This window comes from Venturia canescens, chromosome 11 (assembly GCF_019457755.1).
Source record: "Venturia canescens isolate UGA chromosome 11, ASM1945775v1, whole genome shotgun sequence".
In the NCBI taxonomy this organism is placed as follows: domain Eukaryota; kingdom Metazoa; phylum Arthropoda; class Insecta; order Hymenoptera; family Ichneumonidae; genus Venturia; species Venturia canescens.
This window is the reverse complement of record NC_057431.1, coordinates 4,320,148-4,336,725: the sequence shown is the minus strand read 5'-3', so window position 1 is coordinate 4,336,725 and position 16,578 is coordinate 4,320,148. Positions and strand designations below refer to the sequence as shown.

Below are 16,578 nucleotides of genomic sequence, written 5' to 3'. Positions count from 1 at the left end.
AAAAAAAAAAACGAAAGGGCAAACCTAAACCGTAACGTTTTCAGGCCCTGGAAACATCACTCAGAGCCTGGGAAGAGAAGCAACGTAGCAGCAATTCCACAGCAGTTTCGCAGTCGACCTCGACCTTAAGCAACGCGTCGCAATCGTGTTCCCGAACGCAGTTGAATATTGACGGAAAACCGATACAACTTTACGAGGAGGAACACAATATTCTTATCGGTTTTATCGAGGTCGTAACAACCCTCGTTAAATGGGTCAAATTACTCATTATTTCACATCCAAGTCTCGAGCCCGATCTCTATCAAATTGCTGATCGAACTGCCGTTAGCCTTGAAAAAGTTCATCCCGAAGGCAAAATTATAGAAGGAGTGAGTGTCAGTATTCTATTTTTTCAAAAACTTTTTCATCTTCAAGAATCTCACGATTGAAAAATTTGTTTTCACAGCCGAATTTGAGACCCGTCATTACAGATCTGGTGTCAAATGCTCGACAGCTCTATGAAGAATCCTGTGAACTTCTTAGAGACAAAGCTCAAAATTTGGTGAGAACAATTTCATATTTGAAATACTAAACATTAAAAATTCAATGTCGCCTACAATACCTTACGTTGTTATAGACAATTGGTTAAATATATTTTTTTATTCTCTTTTTTAAATATTACTCATCGGATTCGGTGTCTTTTCTCAGAGATTACGAGAAGACTTGGAAAACAAATTATCACTGTCGTTGGCGGCGATGGAACAAGAATTGCGAAAGTGCGTTTTCGATGAGAGAGGAACAGGAATGGTTTATTTGCAAAACGTTGCGTCGGACGATCAGGTACGATTAAACGAAAATTTCGAAAAAACCGTACATTTTATATTCTTGAATTCCTAAGAATATTTTTAGTGGGATTGAGAGTTTTTCTGTATTGCCAATTTATATTAATGGATTGAATAAGAAAAGAACAATTTATTCATAAATTTCTCGAAGCATCATATTTCTAAGCACGAAATTTAACCAACTGCCCGAATTTAATCGACTTTCTATCGACTCGGTTAGAAAGAAATAAAATTGATGATTCAAATAATTATTAGAGAAAGCAAGATTCCATTCGATTTTCTTATATCAGATTAGAAATTTATAAAATTTCACTCATTATTACCAGTAGCAATTGTTTTTAATCCAATTTCCGAAGTTCCGTCGACGAATTTTTTTTTTTTTTTTTTTTTTTTTTTTAAGGATAAATAATATTGAGCTTTTACAGAATGGCACATATCGTGTAGCTTTTAAATGTAAATGTTACTTTTTTCCATTTTTTATTAATCCATCTTAATGTGTGCTTTGTCACGGATTGTCTGAGTACTCGATCCCATTCGCGGGTAATAAGCTTTTTTTAAACCATTATAAGTACTGCCAAAAAAATTTAGATATTTAGCAGTAGATTTATGTATTTTTTCATGAATACTCCTCATTTTTGCTCATTCACTTATTTACTTGTAATGCATGTTTTTAATCATCACACAGTCTATGTAGTTCCAAGTTGATCACGTTAGCATGTTGCACGGAAATTCTCACAAAACGTGCTATTCGAACTCACGGAGAATATTCTTTTAGTTTGTTGAAGCATATGAAATTTTACTTCGACAACTTTTTTGGGTAGGATCATTACGTGTTTGCAGTATTTTTTCTTGGCAAATTTAGTCGAGTATTTTGAGTACGGGTCCTCGAAAGTAAACGTTAAAAATTGTGATATTCAAAATACAATATTTGAGTTTGAAACATTTGCAATGGAATCAACTATCAAATATCAGAAATCCAAGAAAAGCAGATGTAATTCTTCAAAATCAAGGTACTCGAAATACTATGTCTAATAACCACATGCACGTTGCTCGCTATGTTGTAATCATAAAAATAAAATACAAATTCGAATTTAGCGAAATGGAAACGTCCGAACTAACCACTCACATAAAAAATCGTTGTTTCTCTTTTTTTTTTTTTCTTTTTTTTTCCCCGTATTTCTCATCAATTTCCACAGGGTGACAAAAAGAATCGTCATCGTGGTTTGTTCTGGTTGAAGTTTCGACGTTCTGGTGGCGGTACTGCCAATCAACTGGCACGCGAACAAGTTACAAATTGGTCGGTACAGGACGTTTGTGTTTGGCTCGAGAATCTCCAACTTGGCGAGTACACGGAAAAATTTGTTTCTCACGACATTCGAGGACGTGAATTGCTCACGTTGGCTCGACGCGATCTCAAAGAACTCGGAATCATCAAGGTCGGTCATGTCAAGAGAATTCTTCAAGCTATCAATGACCTCAACAATTAATTTTTACTTTTTATCCATTCATCCTTTCTATTAGATAAATTAATAATTTAATTTATACTCCTTAAAATACTCAATCCTCCGTAAGATGGGAAAAAATTCTGAAAACACGAATACCAAAAATCATCCAAAATACAACGATTTATATTACCTCAATAGTTAGTTTCAATCTTTTTCGTCATTATTTTCAAAGTACTTCCATCAAATTTTCATTCAAAAATAATATGTATACTCGAAACTTCGAAATACGACCAAAACCTGAAAATCGAATTCAAAGCTACGAATACTGAACAAAACATACAAACCGCGCGAACAAACGCGGAAAAAATCTTATTTTTTTTGTGTCAAATCAAAATGATTATGATTTTTCTTATCTTAAAGAACTTAGCGAATAGAAAATTAGTAATTTCCTTACGCCTACGATCTTGCCCTGGCAAATCTCAAAATATCGATTTGACGATCCAGCTCCCGTTGTTTTGCTCTTCGTGGTTGAAAATTCAAGCATGCGATTATTTTTCTTTTAAAATTGATATGCAAATTCCATTTTTTCATCCTTTGCATATGTAGTACAACGCTTGGAACTGGTCACGATTTACTCAAACAATTATTGAGATAGCAATAACAGTATTATAATTCTGCGTTTTTCTTTTTGAAATCGTAAATAAAAAATCGAAAAAACGCAGGTGATTTTGTCCTAATGTTAACGTGAACTAATTTTTAGTCGTTTTTATGCTCGTAACAAATCGTGCGAGCATTGTTTTTTATTATTAATCAATATTATCGTTATTATTGTTATAATTAGTAAATTATTATTCGCGTAGGTGCTGTTTCGAATAAATCAAGCTAGATGCAATCGAATGAGTGATGAATATTTTCAATAATTTTTTCACTTGTCCATTGGAAATTTAACAAGGAAGAATAAATATGATGAATTTGAATGTGCCGTGGTAAATTGGAGTTGCAATATTTACGTACTAATAACTTCGATTCAAAAATTGCTTCATCCGCGTTCCGTTTATGAAAATTCATCACTCGTTCGATTTTCGGAAGAAATTAAACTTATTTTCGAAAACTAAGTAAAATACTTATAGTATTCGATTATCAATATCTTCCCGACTCGTAAAATTAGGAATTACGATTAATTCGAAGAAAAAGTAAACTCGTGGCGTAATAAATTGTAACGTGATGATTATAGAAAATAAGTTTCTAGAGATCTCTTTCTTTTGTTATTTCGAGACATCATTTTTTTCGTGTCTCGAAATGAATTTTAAAAAGAACTGTTTTAAAGGATATATTCCGAAGGAACACACGTTAAGAGCAGAAAAAGTAGAGGAAAAAGGGAACTAAAAGTGTCTTCTCTCCGTCTAATTTTCGTTGATGCGAAGCAAAAAAGTAAAAAAATGTTTCGCACAACTCAAAAATATGCCACTCGGACAGTATTATAATTAAATTTAACACTATATATCACATTTATTAGAAGAAAAATACTTTGAGACAAAAAAAGTCAACTTTTAATCGGAGTTTGGGCCAAAAAAAGAGGAATATGAATAGAAAAAAAAACAAGAAGTCCCCTAATTTTGAAACGAAGACACTAACTTTAGATGGTATCTTAGAGGAAGAAAAGACCGAAAACCCTACAGAAATGTCTTCTCGTCTGAAATCGATGAATCATCGATATTTTTTCTCAGCAAGACTTAATACGTTTGAAAAGAAAGGGAAAAATTAAAACAAAACCAAAAAATACACGAAAATACTAAATAATAATTTACATCTGACAAATTCTGTGATAATCTTATTAATATGTAAAATTCTACACGATATATGAGCGACGAATGAAAAAAAAACATGATGGAAAAAAACTAAAAAAAAAATGTTTTTTGAGCTGTCTCGTAAATAATTACCTTGTGATATAAGTACACATCTTGTTATATCGCTATGCTCGGCACACTTGTCATTTTAGCCATATTAAATTGTCATGAGTTTTCATGATGAAAAACAAAAAATTAACAATACAAAGACTTTTTTCAAAAAACTAAAATTGTGCACGAAATTCATAACGTTGAAAAATTATTTCAAAAATCTCGAGAGTGCAATCTAATTACACTCGCGTGTCTGTTGTATTCGATTCTATATTTAAGTACTTGAAATATAGAAAAAAAAAAACAATTGTTACAAAAAAAAAGAAAAAAAACAAATGATAATAATACATAATTACCACAACGTCATTTAATGTACTTTGAACTTTTCACTTTACGCATACACAATGTTAATTCGTAATAAAAACTTGCTTTTCAAAACCCCCTTAAAACTTGGACTTTTTACTATATCTCTTTCCTACTCCTACGATAATTTTGATTTCTTGACATTTTTTTCTGGAATTATTTATTTGGGAAATGAACTTTTGTATTAAAACCCCAATATCACTTATGTACAGAGTAAAACAATTGTTTATTTAAGTTATTATTGTATTTTATTATTTATGAATAGACTAATGAAATAAATGCTGCGAATTCAGAGCAAAATGCGTTTCAATCGCGCGAGGGATTTTTCTCTTCCTAGAATCGCCATCATTTCTGCGACAGCGGGTCCTTCCTGGAAATTTTATGAAATATTATTAATCTATTCCATTAAAATTAAAGTTTTTTTTCCATGATTTTTATGATTTTGGGAACGAAATGAATGAAAAAAATTTACCTCCAGTCCAGTAAGTAATGCTCTTAAAACTTTCATGAACTTTCCGAATGGAGCGCCATTCTTTTTTGCAATTTCTCGAAGAAAATTAGACAGGTACTCTTTCTCGAAGATTTCCACTTCATCCAACTTTTCGCAGACCAGTTTTACAGTATCTGAAGATTGACAAAAAAATTCAAACGTCACGTATACGTTGAAAAAAATCAACTCGATCGCTAAAAAATGAGAAGATCGATTTATGTAATACCTAGACATTGTGGATCTTGTTTAATCGGCAAATTCGTTGGAACCGTCCATAAAAATGCCAAGTCACGCGTCACCAAATCATCCAATTTGTTGATACGATTTCGGGCCCATTTCAACGTACTAATTATATGAGCTTCGTCCAACTGTAAACTCAGGTCGTTCGAACTAAAACATTAATAACAAAGTAAACGTAGTAAGAACATTGTTTTCTGATTTCTTATTATTTTCTACCAACATATTCGAAATAATAAACTAGTACAAAGATTTATGAAAACTCTTACCCAATTGGGAATTTTTCCAATACTAATCTAGTGACACGATCCACCAAAAACTTGTAGTTCCTTTCATTTTCCAACAATTGACCAAGTTCGAGTTTATTAAATTCCAAAAGTTTCTCCGGCGCGAGTTTCGTTGAGTTTGTGTTTATTCGATTGAGATCAAACTATGGAAAATCCGAAAAAGTCGTAATAAGATGATGGGAAAAGGAATTGTAAATAACACTCATTATATATGCTTCAATTTTATTAATTCAATCAAAATCATACCTGTTTAATTAGTTCCTCGTAACTGTAACACCGACTTTCACCACGGTCTCTTTTGAATCCACCACCAGCGTGAGTTATAAAATTGAGCAAAGCAGATGGGAAAATGCCTTGTTTCCGATAAGAATCGACGCGAATGTCCCCTTGACGTTTGGACAATTTCGAACCATCTGCGTTTAATATCAAAGGCAAGTGAGCAAATTGGGGTGGTTCCCAACCAAACGCTTCGTAGATTTGTATATGTTTTGGGGTTGAAATTTGCCATTCCACACCTCTCAAAACATGGGAGATTTCCATAAAGTGATCATCTACCACATTGGCAAAATGATAAGTTGGATATTCGTCTGCTTTCATTATCACCGGATCTCCTTCTTGCTGCGTCGCTGTTGAACTAATTTCACCATATATCAAATCATGAAAAGGTTGTGCTTCTGAAGATAACTGAAAATAGAACAGAAAAAATGAGCACAGTTATGAAATTTGGGTATTTCTTTAAATTTCTATTCGATTAATTTCATAAATATGAAAAACTCTGGTATTTATTGAAATACAAACCTTGAATCTTATGCAATAATTGCCTGTGTTAGCCAACTTTGACTTTGTCTCTTCTTTGCTCAGGTGCCTACAGCGATTGTCGTACTTTGGAATCTGTCCATTTTTTATAGCGTCCTTTTTCAACATTTGCAGGCGACGTTCTGTACAAAAGCAGTAATAAGCAGAACCGTTTACCAACAGTTTTTCTACCTGTTCTCTGAAAAAATACATCTCTTTTATGTTTTTTGTTTCAATCAAGTTCAAAAACACTGCAATGATAATTTCATTTAAAAAATTTATTGAGAAAGATGAAAAATTCTTCAGCTTAAAAAGTGAAAGAAAAATTTTCTTTACATTTTGTGAGGAATTCATGCTCACTTATAAATTTCTAAACGCTTTGATTGGATGTACGGACCCGCAGGACCTCCTCTCAAAGGATCTTCGTCCGGTATGATTCCGGCCCAGAATAAATCTTCTTGAAGCTTTTCCATAGCTCCTGGTTCGATTCTAGTTTGATCTGTATCCTCAATGCGCAGAATAAAACTACCATCATTGGCACGTGCAAATAGATAATTATAGAGGGCTGTTCTTAAGCCACCTAAATGTAAATATCCTGAAAATCATTCATTTTTGTTTCAAACACAAAATGTAAAAAATTTTTGTTAAGCTGTTTTTTCTTTGATAATTTATGAATATTATTACAATTTCAAGCAGCTTATGATGGCTCGAAGAAATTTACTGCTCATTAATTCCATTCAATGATTTTTCTTTTCTCACAAGAATACATTGATTATTGCTTACAAATCAAAATTAAAGTAAACAAAAATGAAATGACAAAACTACCTGTCGGGCTTGGAGCAAATCTTACACGAACAGCAGTTTTCTTGTAAAATCTTCGTACGAAAAATTGCAGAGTCCTGATTTTCAAAATTCTCCTAGGCATTGCTAAATAAATATTCCAAAAATCAACAATGAACAACAAATATTCAAGCGTTTGTTCAATTTTTTCTTTGACGAAGTGATAACCTTGATTTCTGTTGAAGTTGTGAGGAAATAACTACAAAAGTATGCAATATCATTGAAAAGTGAACTATTTATTTATTGCTGTTCCAAATGAATGCATTTACGAATTTACTTATCAACAAAGTCGATCATATATATATATATATAGCGGCTAATTTCTTGCTTCTTGCAGCGTGAAAATCACTAGAAAGTGCACACTGGTGGTGCACACCACATGTTTTAAGCAAGCACGGGTTTTAAGTTTCAATACTACATCTACATCATCTACATACTACATCTACACGTTCAATAATATTGTGCAATCACCTATATTGCGCAATTGACCGTGCATAGCGGGCCTTACTCCCGTCTTTTTGGCTCTGCGGGCGGCAGTCGGGAGTGAAAAAATTAATTGACAAAGAAATTATTGAAAACATAATCTAAATTAATATTTTCTTGTAAACTGAGAATTGCGATGAGAATGTGCCTTTACGAAAATGAAAAAAAAGGTTCATTCGCAAGAATTGTCGTCATCCGTGTCGTCGTTGAACCCCTTGATTGAACGAACCAAAGAACATAGAGAAATAACCGAAATATAACATTTATGTTCTCCGGTCGGTCGTACTTGCCACGACAGCGGTGTGTGTAGTAAAACGGAGCCATTGTCATTATTCACTCGGCTTTGGCAGCAGCCTCGCTCTGCCGCGCCTGCCGCGCTGCTCGTGTGACGTCACTGCCAAAAACCGCCGAATGCAGACGAAAAATTTACTTCGGCGAAAGGGCGGTCAGTCTACGAATTTAATGTAAAATTTTGAATAAAGGAGAACGAAAAGCCCGACAAAACATCGCGCGAGGAAGTAGTCGTCATCATTCAACGAGCTTTCAAAAATTATAGCTGATCGCCCCTAAACCGTCTCTCACCAAATGAGGTAAGTTTTATACTTTTCCCTGCTTTTGGAGGTTATGATTCCGTATACCGAAACAATTTTCCTCTTTCAATCATTTAAAAAATTTTTAATAATATAACATTTTTCGAACAACTTCACTTTCTGTATTCCACATTTCGTTGTTTTAATTCGATATTTATAATATATATTTTATAATCGATGATATTTATCGTCGTAAATAAATCTTTGTGTCAAGGTTCTCACGTGTGTCGTTTTTTATCATACTATCGTAATGAATTTGCAGAAATGCTGTTTTAGATTCATTCATCCAATGTTTGAGACGATTTACAATCAAATTTTCAATTTCGTTAAATTTCCGTTCTGTGTTCTTTCAGTTATTGGAATACAAAGTTCTGAAACTTAAACTCTGCTGTGCTTTGTAAATTTTTTTTCAATTCTTTAGTGTTTAATAATAGACCTGGCGAAAAAATCAAAATGATTAACGTGTCAATTGTACGAATACTAATAATAATATAATTTTAACGACCATCTACATCTTATTTGTGTAGAGCAACAATTTTTCCAAGGGTTATTGAATTTTTTCATATTACTGTTTCATTTGTACTTTACACGAAAGTTTAATTATTCAAAATGATAATTATTCTTTATAGAAAATTTAATTTTTCATTATTAAATTATCACAGGTCAAAAATAGAACTCGGCGATGTAACGCCGCACAATATAAAACAGCTCAAATTGCTGAATCAAGTGGTCTTCCCAGTCTCTTATAATGAAAAATTCTACAAAGATGTTTTGGAAGCAGGAGAACTTGCCAAATTGGCATACTATAACGACATCGTGGTAATTAAATCAAATTTTTTTCAAATCAAGAAAGCAATTGCAAGAACATTGAAAGAGTAAAAATTTCAGGTTGGTGCCGTTTGCTGTCGAGTAGATACGTCGGAAAACTCTCGTCGACTCTATATTATGACCTTGGGTTGTTTGTACCCCTACAGAAGACTCGGCATTGGTACAGTCATGGTACAGCATGTATTGAATTATGTGAACAAAGATGGCAACTTTGATTCCATATTTTTGTAAGTCTTTGTTTACATTTAAAATTTGAATTTCAGAACAACATTAATATTCCATATTTTTTGATCCAATGTATTCTGTCCTATCGGCCGTTCTCTATTGAGCGTGATTAAAAATTCTAAAGTAACCGCAGGATCTTTCACAAAAATTGGATGAAAGTTTGTTCTCTTTCTTCCCTTTATTATTTGACTAATTAATCGAGGTGTTTTGTAAATTCCAGACATGTACAAGTAAACAACGAGGATGCCATTGATTTTTATAAGAAATTTGACTTTGAGGTTGTGGAAACGAAGGAACATTATTACAAACGCATCGAGCCAGCGGACGCACACGTTTTACAAAAAATTCTACGCCCACAAGCGAATCATCAAACGAACTCGCAATAAAATAGCTTACTCCATCGTTTAAAAAGTTTTTTTTCTTTTTAATTATTATTTCTTCATCTATCATTTCTCTCCGCTACCTGCTGTACAAATTCTCAATAATAAACGTACCTCCGTACATCTAAATAAATCATTATTTCAATACGGGACGATTTTTTGGGCAAAGAATTTTCACGAATTCATTAGTATGTTATATCATGTTTCTAATGCCAAGGTGCTTAAAGTGTAAAAATTGTTCCCCTATTATACACAAAAAATGACATTTAAAAGCGTCGATTAGAAATTCTTCCAGGAAGAAAGAGGCGGGAAATTCAGGATACGAAAAAAATGGTCAATAACTAAATAAATGAATGTCCATTAAATCACCATGTATATATTTATTCGTTCCAATAGTTTCGTTTCCAATTGTACATTATTGTTCATTCTCACAAGAGGCCGACTTTCAATTTGTAAATCCTTTCAAGTCTCGAAAAATGATATTTCTGCTTAACGAACATTTCAAGGGTTCAGATTGAAATTTCAAATTATTCTCCCGTTAGTACATACGTAACAAATTTCATATTTACAGAATACGTGACACGCCTATTGCGGGAGAAAATTCTTTTATTTCATGCGCCTAAGTTTGCCACTTTGTTCAACTATTTTTTCTTTTCTCGATCCTTTCGAATTTAGCAATTTCGAAAAAATACTTGATTATTTTTTGCTTCTTATATAGCTTCATTTTTGAGTTGCGAGTTTCAATTTTCTTGAAACGAAAAAAAATCACTTTTTCATTTTACTCGTATTTGTATCCATATTTTTATCATAGACTTTTACAGCCAACTCGAATTAATAAATACAATTATTTGTGTACACATATATATATATATATACTTAAGCCTCCATTAAATACACAATATTGGACTGTTGAATTCTCAATTGCAGGTACGAGTTTTACATTTATAACATTAGGCGTGCTGCAGATCGAATGTCTTTCATTTAAATCGTAATAAAATCAATAAAAATATGTGTAAATTGGCAAAAAGCGAAACATTCAATGCCGTTTGAAGTGCTTCAGGACGCTTTTACGAAGAAAATTATTTAAAATGAAGGTTCACTTCATTGGCTGATTAAAACAGTTGATCGAGAGTGATGAAAAAAAATTATTGTCGATGTTATTTTTATTTTTTTCATTAAAAACTCGAATCTGACCTGCAGATATAAATAGAAAATACGAATAACTTCTGGGGATTGGAAACCGAAAACTATCAAAATGAAATAAATTATTGTATTTGAGTCTTTGCGGTTTTTATATACTCGTACGTACGAATAAAAATCGTGAATCTGCATCGTTTTTTACGAAATAGACGTGATTGGAGTTTTCGAAATTCAAATTCAAGTTTTTCATATTTATCATTTTTTTTTTCTTCAAATTTTGAACACAATTTATGTGAGATTTATCAATTCTTGGATCTTTTTGCAACACAAATCTGCACCATCGCTGGCTTCTTTTGACATCTAGAAAAAAGCAACATAAGAAAATTGGTTAGTAAAAACGTTACATTACTTTTAAAAATTTTCATGAATCACTTTCGTTTCAATTTGAATTTGAATATATTCTGACTCATTGTCACATCAATAACCTCTGAGAACATAACAAAATGATTGACTTTTTCGTAATTCATTTACCAGAATAAGATTGAGAAATCCATGTGGCAATCCTTCAAGAATATTCAGCGAGACATTGACTCCAAGAGATCTCAATTTTCGTGCAAACATGACGCAGTCGTCCAAGCAAGGATCGGCCTCCATACTCTGTTAGAAGAAACAAAATCATAAATACCTGAAGGGTTCGTCGAAAAGAAAAGGCAACGTTAAAAAAGTGCACGAAATTATAAGATTTTTTGATGAAGAGTTTTCAAAAATGTGTAATGCAACTTACCACGATTCTAACGGGGGGAAAACGAGCGAGAACGTTATCGGGAGTTAAAAAAGGGCTCAGGAGTGGGTCTCTAGGAACACTAAAGACAAATTCATCCGAAGGATTTCGAATCCCATCGGTATCGAGTTGTCGAGATTCTCTTCTTTCCGAACCGCTGAGAGACCAACCAAAAACTGACCATGATTTTTCACCATCAGAGCTATTCGAATCCCTGATTGGTGCACCATTTGCTGATGAGGCGGATGAGCCAAACCCAACGTTTTTGTACATGTCAACGAATTTCCTGATGTACTCCTGAGACGTCGTTTCTTTCTGCGCTTCACTCACTGAGCAGGACAGTGTCGGGAAAAAATTATTAAAAAAACATTCATGTTGAATTACAACGAATCCTCCCAATTAAATTCAAGAAATATCGATCTGAAAGGAATTTTCTTGTACTACTAACCTGGAATTCCATCAGCGTCAACCAAACTGACGGAATTCAAAGTTAAATCCGAATCCATGGAACCCAAACGATTCTCATTAGCTTCATCACCGCTTGGACTCAAGGCAAGAGCAATAAGATCGCTCTCGCTCACTTCGGCGAAAGATTCTGTGTCTGACTTTATTCCATCCTCAATTTCTTGACCCTTTTCACGACTGAGAACAAAACCATAATCATTTCAATTCTTTATGTCGGAGTTTGAAAAAAAACTTGAATTTACCTCTGATTTTTCGTAAGGTCAGCTGCAGCGTAAGCCTTCAAACATCTCATCATAAAACCAAAAGGCAATAACGGGTCAGCAAGACAGAGTAATCGAGAGGGGGAGGGTATGAATTCTACCCAAACTGGTGTGTAGGCCATGAATATACCATCAGGCTTCTTAATATCCAATTCGAAGCATCTTATTGTTGCCGCTAGTAATAAATTGGCACCAGCCGAATCACCTTTTGGAGAAAAAAATCAAAAATCGTTGATTCATTGCTTCAATACTACAGTATAGTATGAAAAAGTACAGTGACTCTGTAACGAACGGGAAGTTATGGAAAAATCGTTATGGCATGGGTGAAGTCGTTTTGGTTACCAATAAAAATGACTTTTTTAGCAGTAGTGCCAAGCAGAGTCGTGGAATGTTTGAGTGCCCAGCCGTAGGCGTAAACGACTTCTTCGAGAGCACGTGGGAAAGGAGCCTCTGGTGCGTGACTATAGTCGATCGATAATAAAGGTACGTCTAATGAAAAAGCCCATTTTTTTAAATAAACTTCATGAGATTTTGAGGTTTGGGCGACGAATCCACCGCCGTGACAATGAACTATCAGAATGTCGGATGCTCCCAATAAATCACCACCCACTCTTGCTGAACCCACCTGCGGAGATCAAAGAATTATATTTTACAACAATTTTACATCCGTTTTAAAAAACGAATTGTTCATTGTCATTCGGTACACCGCTCTTCGGATAGATAATGAAATTTTTCTTACCATTCCTACACGATGTTTGGAACTTAACAATCTCACATGTATGGGTTTTTTGCCCACATGACTAGAAGGAATTGGTACATTAACGGTTGTACCCCCAATCGTTGGTAAATTAAGTTCTTCAGGGGGTACAGAAATCATCTGATTTATTGGCAATGCTGATTGCACAATGGCCGGATACATTAGTAAGAGATCTGAGTGAAGAAATATCGAATCAATATCGTTTTGGTTTCCGTAAATCTTTCACATTTTACGGTTTTTTGCTGGTACTTACTCGATTCATTGAGCTCCCAAAAAGCTTGACAAAATTGAATATCCGCTCGTTGAGAAATATTAACAATTCGACGAGCTTTTATTTCGGGATCGAGAAAATATTTGACGAAATTTGTACATCTGCCCAGTACAGTGCCATTTGTATAATAAGTTTCACTGAAAGAAGCCATACCCGCTGAGAAAAACTTCAGGAGACTCTTTAAATCGTCGCAGAACTAAGAAAAAGAAAATTTTTTGTCAAAATAAACTATCATTGTTTTGTCAGTTTTTTGGACTGCATGTTATATCTCTGGTATTTACCTGAAATCCTAAACATCTACCGTAAAAACAATACTGATTGATGTTCTCTGCTTTATTCAAAAGTTCTTGAGGGCTGTGCTCATTTGAGGCGAAAAGAGATGGTTTCCCATCAAATGTTTCTTCGCTCCATGAGCGCAGTGTCTTCAAATGATGCAAGCAGGTGCACAACGATGTCAAAAGCTGAGAGCACGCTTCAATTTCCCTAGAATGAAATGGACTCAAGGTGAAACCCAGAAGAAATATAAAAGTATTCGCACAATTCTCTAACCCAATTAATGAAGAAATAATATTCCACGAATGATGATTATTAATTTGAAACATATTGTATTCACCTCATGTAATGCGCTTTTCGGAATAGCATAGATTCTCTTTGCGCATAAATCTGTCGACAGATGCTGCCGCAATGTAAAATACATTTATCAACCAGGATAAGGAAACTTCGATAACCATTGCCTGGAGTGGATTCGTCAAAGTCGTACAGAGGTGCAATTTTACCAACTTCTTTGTACAATGGACGTAACTCTGTCATGTAATCGGAAATAACGTGTAGCGCAGCTGTGATTCTTAGACCATTCTCATCTTGATGGGAGGAAAAGTATTCAGTATTTGCTCGACAAAGCTCCCTAAGCGCACCCCATTGTGGTGGCTCCAAAATTTCAAACGGTCTCTCGAATCCATCATCCAGTGACATCGTTCTGTTTTCTATTTGATAAAGTTCAACAAAAATATGTAGCACATTTTGAGAACACAGAAAATATGATTTCCATAACAATTTCTGCAAATTCTGGTCTTAACTAGGTAAGATGCCCAAAAATTTTATTAAATAGTATGACGTGTTTTTCGAAAATATTTGAAATTTCAAAAGAATTGAATTTTCGAAAATTTTGACCCCAAATCATTTTTGCATCCGTAATTTAGTTTCAAAAAAATTTAAGAAAATACCTGAATTTTCAATATATTTATGAAAAAAACAAGAGCGACGATGTATGTGTTGTCTGATTAAATTTTTAAGTACGCAGAAAACTTACCAAATTATTGCACAAAAAACTATGACTAATTTAGAAGCAAAAGCAGATTTATAAACGACGATTCAAAAGTTGATCAAAGGTCATACATATTTTTATACCGTTATCGATTATGATGACGTTTATGAAACAGCTGATAATGAACAATCGAATATCATTTTCATAAAGACAAAGTAGACCATTTGACATTGTTAATAAAATAAAGAAAACAAAAAATTAAAAAACATACGTCCGGGTTTAAATGAAAATATTTTGATTTGCGCTAAAATTTTATTTTGAGGTTAGAATCTTAAATGAAAGGAAGCTTTACTTAATTGATCTGTTCTCCGTCAAGATTGAACCCGCTGCGAAGCCATTTCCACGAAATTTCTAATTTTTCCAACTGCTTCTTATCTATTGTTGGACTTTTTTTCCTAACTACAAAAGATCCACCCTATTTTGATCACGAGTATCGCAGTTTATTGACTGTCTTGTATACATAATTTTTTAATACACAAATACAATCATCTGCCATCTGCCATATGGTATATATACCATTGTTCGATATACGAAAAATCTTGTAGCGTGAAAATCACTATAGGGATGGTGCAGATTCGATAGAGGGCGCAGGTCGAAAGTACTTGTGGCGCCTCTAATGTCATAAATTATAAGCTTTTGGGGGGGGTAGCACTTTCAATACTTTGATGGTGGCACATGCCCTCAGTGGGAGATAGCCATTCAGGAAGAGAAGAAGAAGAAGAATACTTTGATGGAAATATTCATAATAATGTAATATATATATAATAATACAATAATGTTAAAAGACCCTCAAAAGTTTCACTTTTCATCACTAGTGGCGCGGTAGTCTACTTGCACCATCCCTGTGCAAACAAATAAATATGGTCAGTAGAGGGGGTTTCTGCTGCTTCCGGCTTTTACAGACATTTCCGCTATTTAAAAAAAAAGCAAACGTAGTAGACGTTTACTGTATTATATATTCCGAAACCGAAATAAAAATATGACTCAACAACGTTTGCTCAACAAAACCAATACTAAAATCCACCACCATGTTTGGGGGAATCGTCGAAAAATGCAAATATGCACAGATGAAAAGTTGTGGTCATTGTCGTGGTGGTGAAACGTATTTCTTCCTAATCACATCAGATTGCGTGGAACTTTTCAGATGACAAGAAAGCAGCGCTCAGCGGAAGAAAAGAGTACTCAGATTATCTTTAACTTTATTTCCTCCATTATAACAACATCTGATAATTTATCCAGCCACAGAGAAAACAATGATCACGACTTCGATTTTTAAGAGTCGTTTTGCCACTCTTCTACTTGCCATCGATCATCGGCTTATTGGCAGCGTAGCCACGTTTTCAAAAAGTGTAAGCCAAACAGCGATTACTCTCAAAGAACGAGGAGTGAACAATATCTATAAAAAAATTAAAACCTATAAAACTGAAAGGAAAATAATGGAGAAGCAATCGATATCATCATCGAGTGTTCTGGGAGTGGAAAATTCTGAAAAAATCATGGGGATTGCTAATGCAGAGGCAGAGTCGGCAGAGTGTATGATTTACGAAAATCATTTTCAAAATGTCGGATGTCGAATACATTGCTTGAATTTGGAAGAAAAGTGCATCGACTTGGGAAATATAACCTCAGCATCAAAAATCAACAATAACCACCTTGGTAAAGAACGACAGTTGACATCGGGGAAGCAGCAACCCATGATATTTTACTTCGATTTGGAAACTTCAGGATTGGAGGTTGGTTGTGACATACTGCAAATCTCAGTGAGATCGGGGGATTCCCACTTCTTCTCGTTCGTAACACCGACAAAGCCTATCGACATCGCAGCATCGCAAGTGAATAATTTATATTTCCGAGACGGTGACCTTTACCAAGGCTACAAAAGAGTGGACACAATGCCC

The 16,578-nt window shown here is 34.1% G+C and overlaps 4 protein-coding genes across 15 annotated transcripts in view; 2 read left to right on the top strand and 2 right to left on the bottom strand.

The window, feature by feature from the left end:
• Positions 1 to 4,613, top strand: part of LOC122418347 (diacylglycerol kinase eta) — a 30,863-nt gene extending 26,250 nt beyond the window's left edge. For 8 of the 9 annotated variants that reach the window (XM_043432494.1, XM_043432495.1, XM_043432496.1 and 5 more), the window contains 4 exons: positions 45 to 368; positions 446 to 541; positions 688 to 819; positions 2,018 to 4,613. In XM_043432494.1, coding sequence (XP_043288429.1) covers positions 45 to 368; positions 446 to 541; positions 688 to 819; positions 2,018 to 2,308 — 843 coding nt within the window. In that variant the 3' untranslated portion in view covers positions 2,309 to 4,613. The remainder of the gene's footprint in view (positions 1 to 44; positions 369 to 445; positions 542 to 687; positions 820 to 2,017) is intronic. The other variant, XM_043432497.1, reaches the window with a different exon arrangement.
• Positions 4,614 to 4,734: 121 nt separating this feature from the next.
• On the bottom strand, positions 4,735 to 7,784 carry GluRS-m (putative glutamate--tRNA ligase, mitochondrial). 3 transcript variants are annotated; one of them, XM_043432511.1, is made up of 10 exons: positions 7,648 to 7,784; positions 7,162 to 7,263; positions 6,697 to 6,931; positions 6,340 to 6,535; positions 6,057 to 6,225; positions 5,788 to 5,954; positions 5,524 to 5,684; positions 5,244 to 5,407; positions 5,000 to 5,151; positions 4,735 to 4,897 (listed from the first exon to the last, which is right to left on the bottom strand). In XM_043432511.1, the coding sequence occupies exons 1-10, from the start codon at positions 7,670 to 7,672 to the stop codon at positions 4,817 to 4,819; spliced, it is 1,452 nt and encodes a 483-aa protein (XP_043288446.1). In that variant the 5' UTR covers positions 7,673 to 7,784; the 3' UTR covers positions 4,735 to 4,816. The 3 variants fall into 3 exon arrangements, with proteins under 3 accessions (XP_043288446.1, XP_043288444.1, XP_043288445.1); XM_043432509.1 differs by having other exon boundaries at positions 5,788 to 6,225; XM_043432510.1 differs by lacking the exon at positions 7,648 to 7,784 and adding an exon at positions 7,345 to 7,586 and having other exon boundaries at positions 5,788 to 6,225.
• Positions 7,785 to 8,113: 329 nt separating this feature from the next.
• san (Probable N-acetyltransferase san) lies at positions 8,114 to 10,047 on the top strand. Its single transcript, XM_043432512.1, has 4 exons — positions 8,114 to 8,249; positions 8,912 to 9,068; positions 9,138 to 9,304; positions 9,523 to 10,047. Exons 1-4 carry the CDS (start codon positions 8,245 to 8,247, stop codon positions 9,686 to 9,688), a joined length of 495 nt encoding a protein of 164 aa, XP_043288447.1. The 5' UTR covers positions 8,114 to 8,244; the 3' UTR covers positions 9,689 to 10,047.
• A 1,044-nt stretch (positions 10,048 to 11,091) lies between these two features.
• On the bottom strand, positions 11,092 to 15,186 carry Hsl (hormone-sensitive lipase). 2 transcript variants are annotated; one of them, XM_043432507.1, is made up of 11 exons: positions 14,973 to 15,186; positions 13,970 to 14,339; positions 13,638 to 13,839; positions 13,339 to 13,552; positions 13,068 to 13,258; positions 12,671 to 12,953; positions 12,311 to 12,533; positions 12,052 to 12,245; positions 11,607 to 11,932; positions 11,354 to 11,479; positions 11,092 to 11,182 (listed from the first exon to the last, which is right to left on the bottom strand). In XM_043432507.1, exons 2-11 carry the CDS (start codon positions 14,326 to 14,328, stop codon positions 11,111 to 11,113), a joined length of 2,190 nt encoding a protein of 729 aa, XP_043288442.1. In that variant the 5' UTR covers positions 14,329 to 14,339; positions 14,973 to 15,186; the 3' UTR covers positions 11,092 to 11,110. The 2 variants fall into 2 exon arrangements, with proteins under 2 accessions (XP_043288442.1, XP_043288443.1); XM_043432508.1 differs by lacking the exon at positions 14,973 to 15,186 and adding an exon at positions 14,666 to 14,856.
• Positions 15,187 to 16,578: the final 1,392 nt, after the last annotated feature.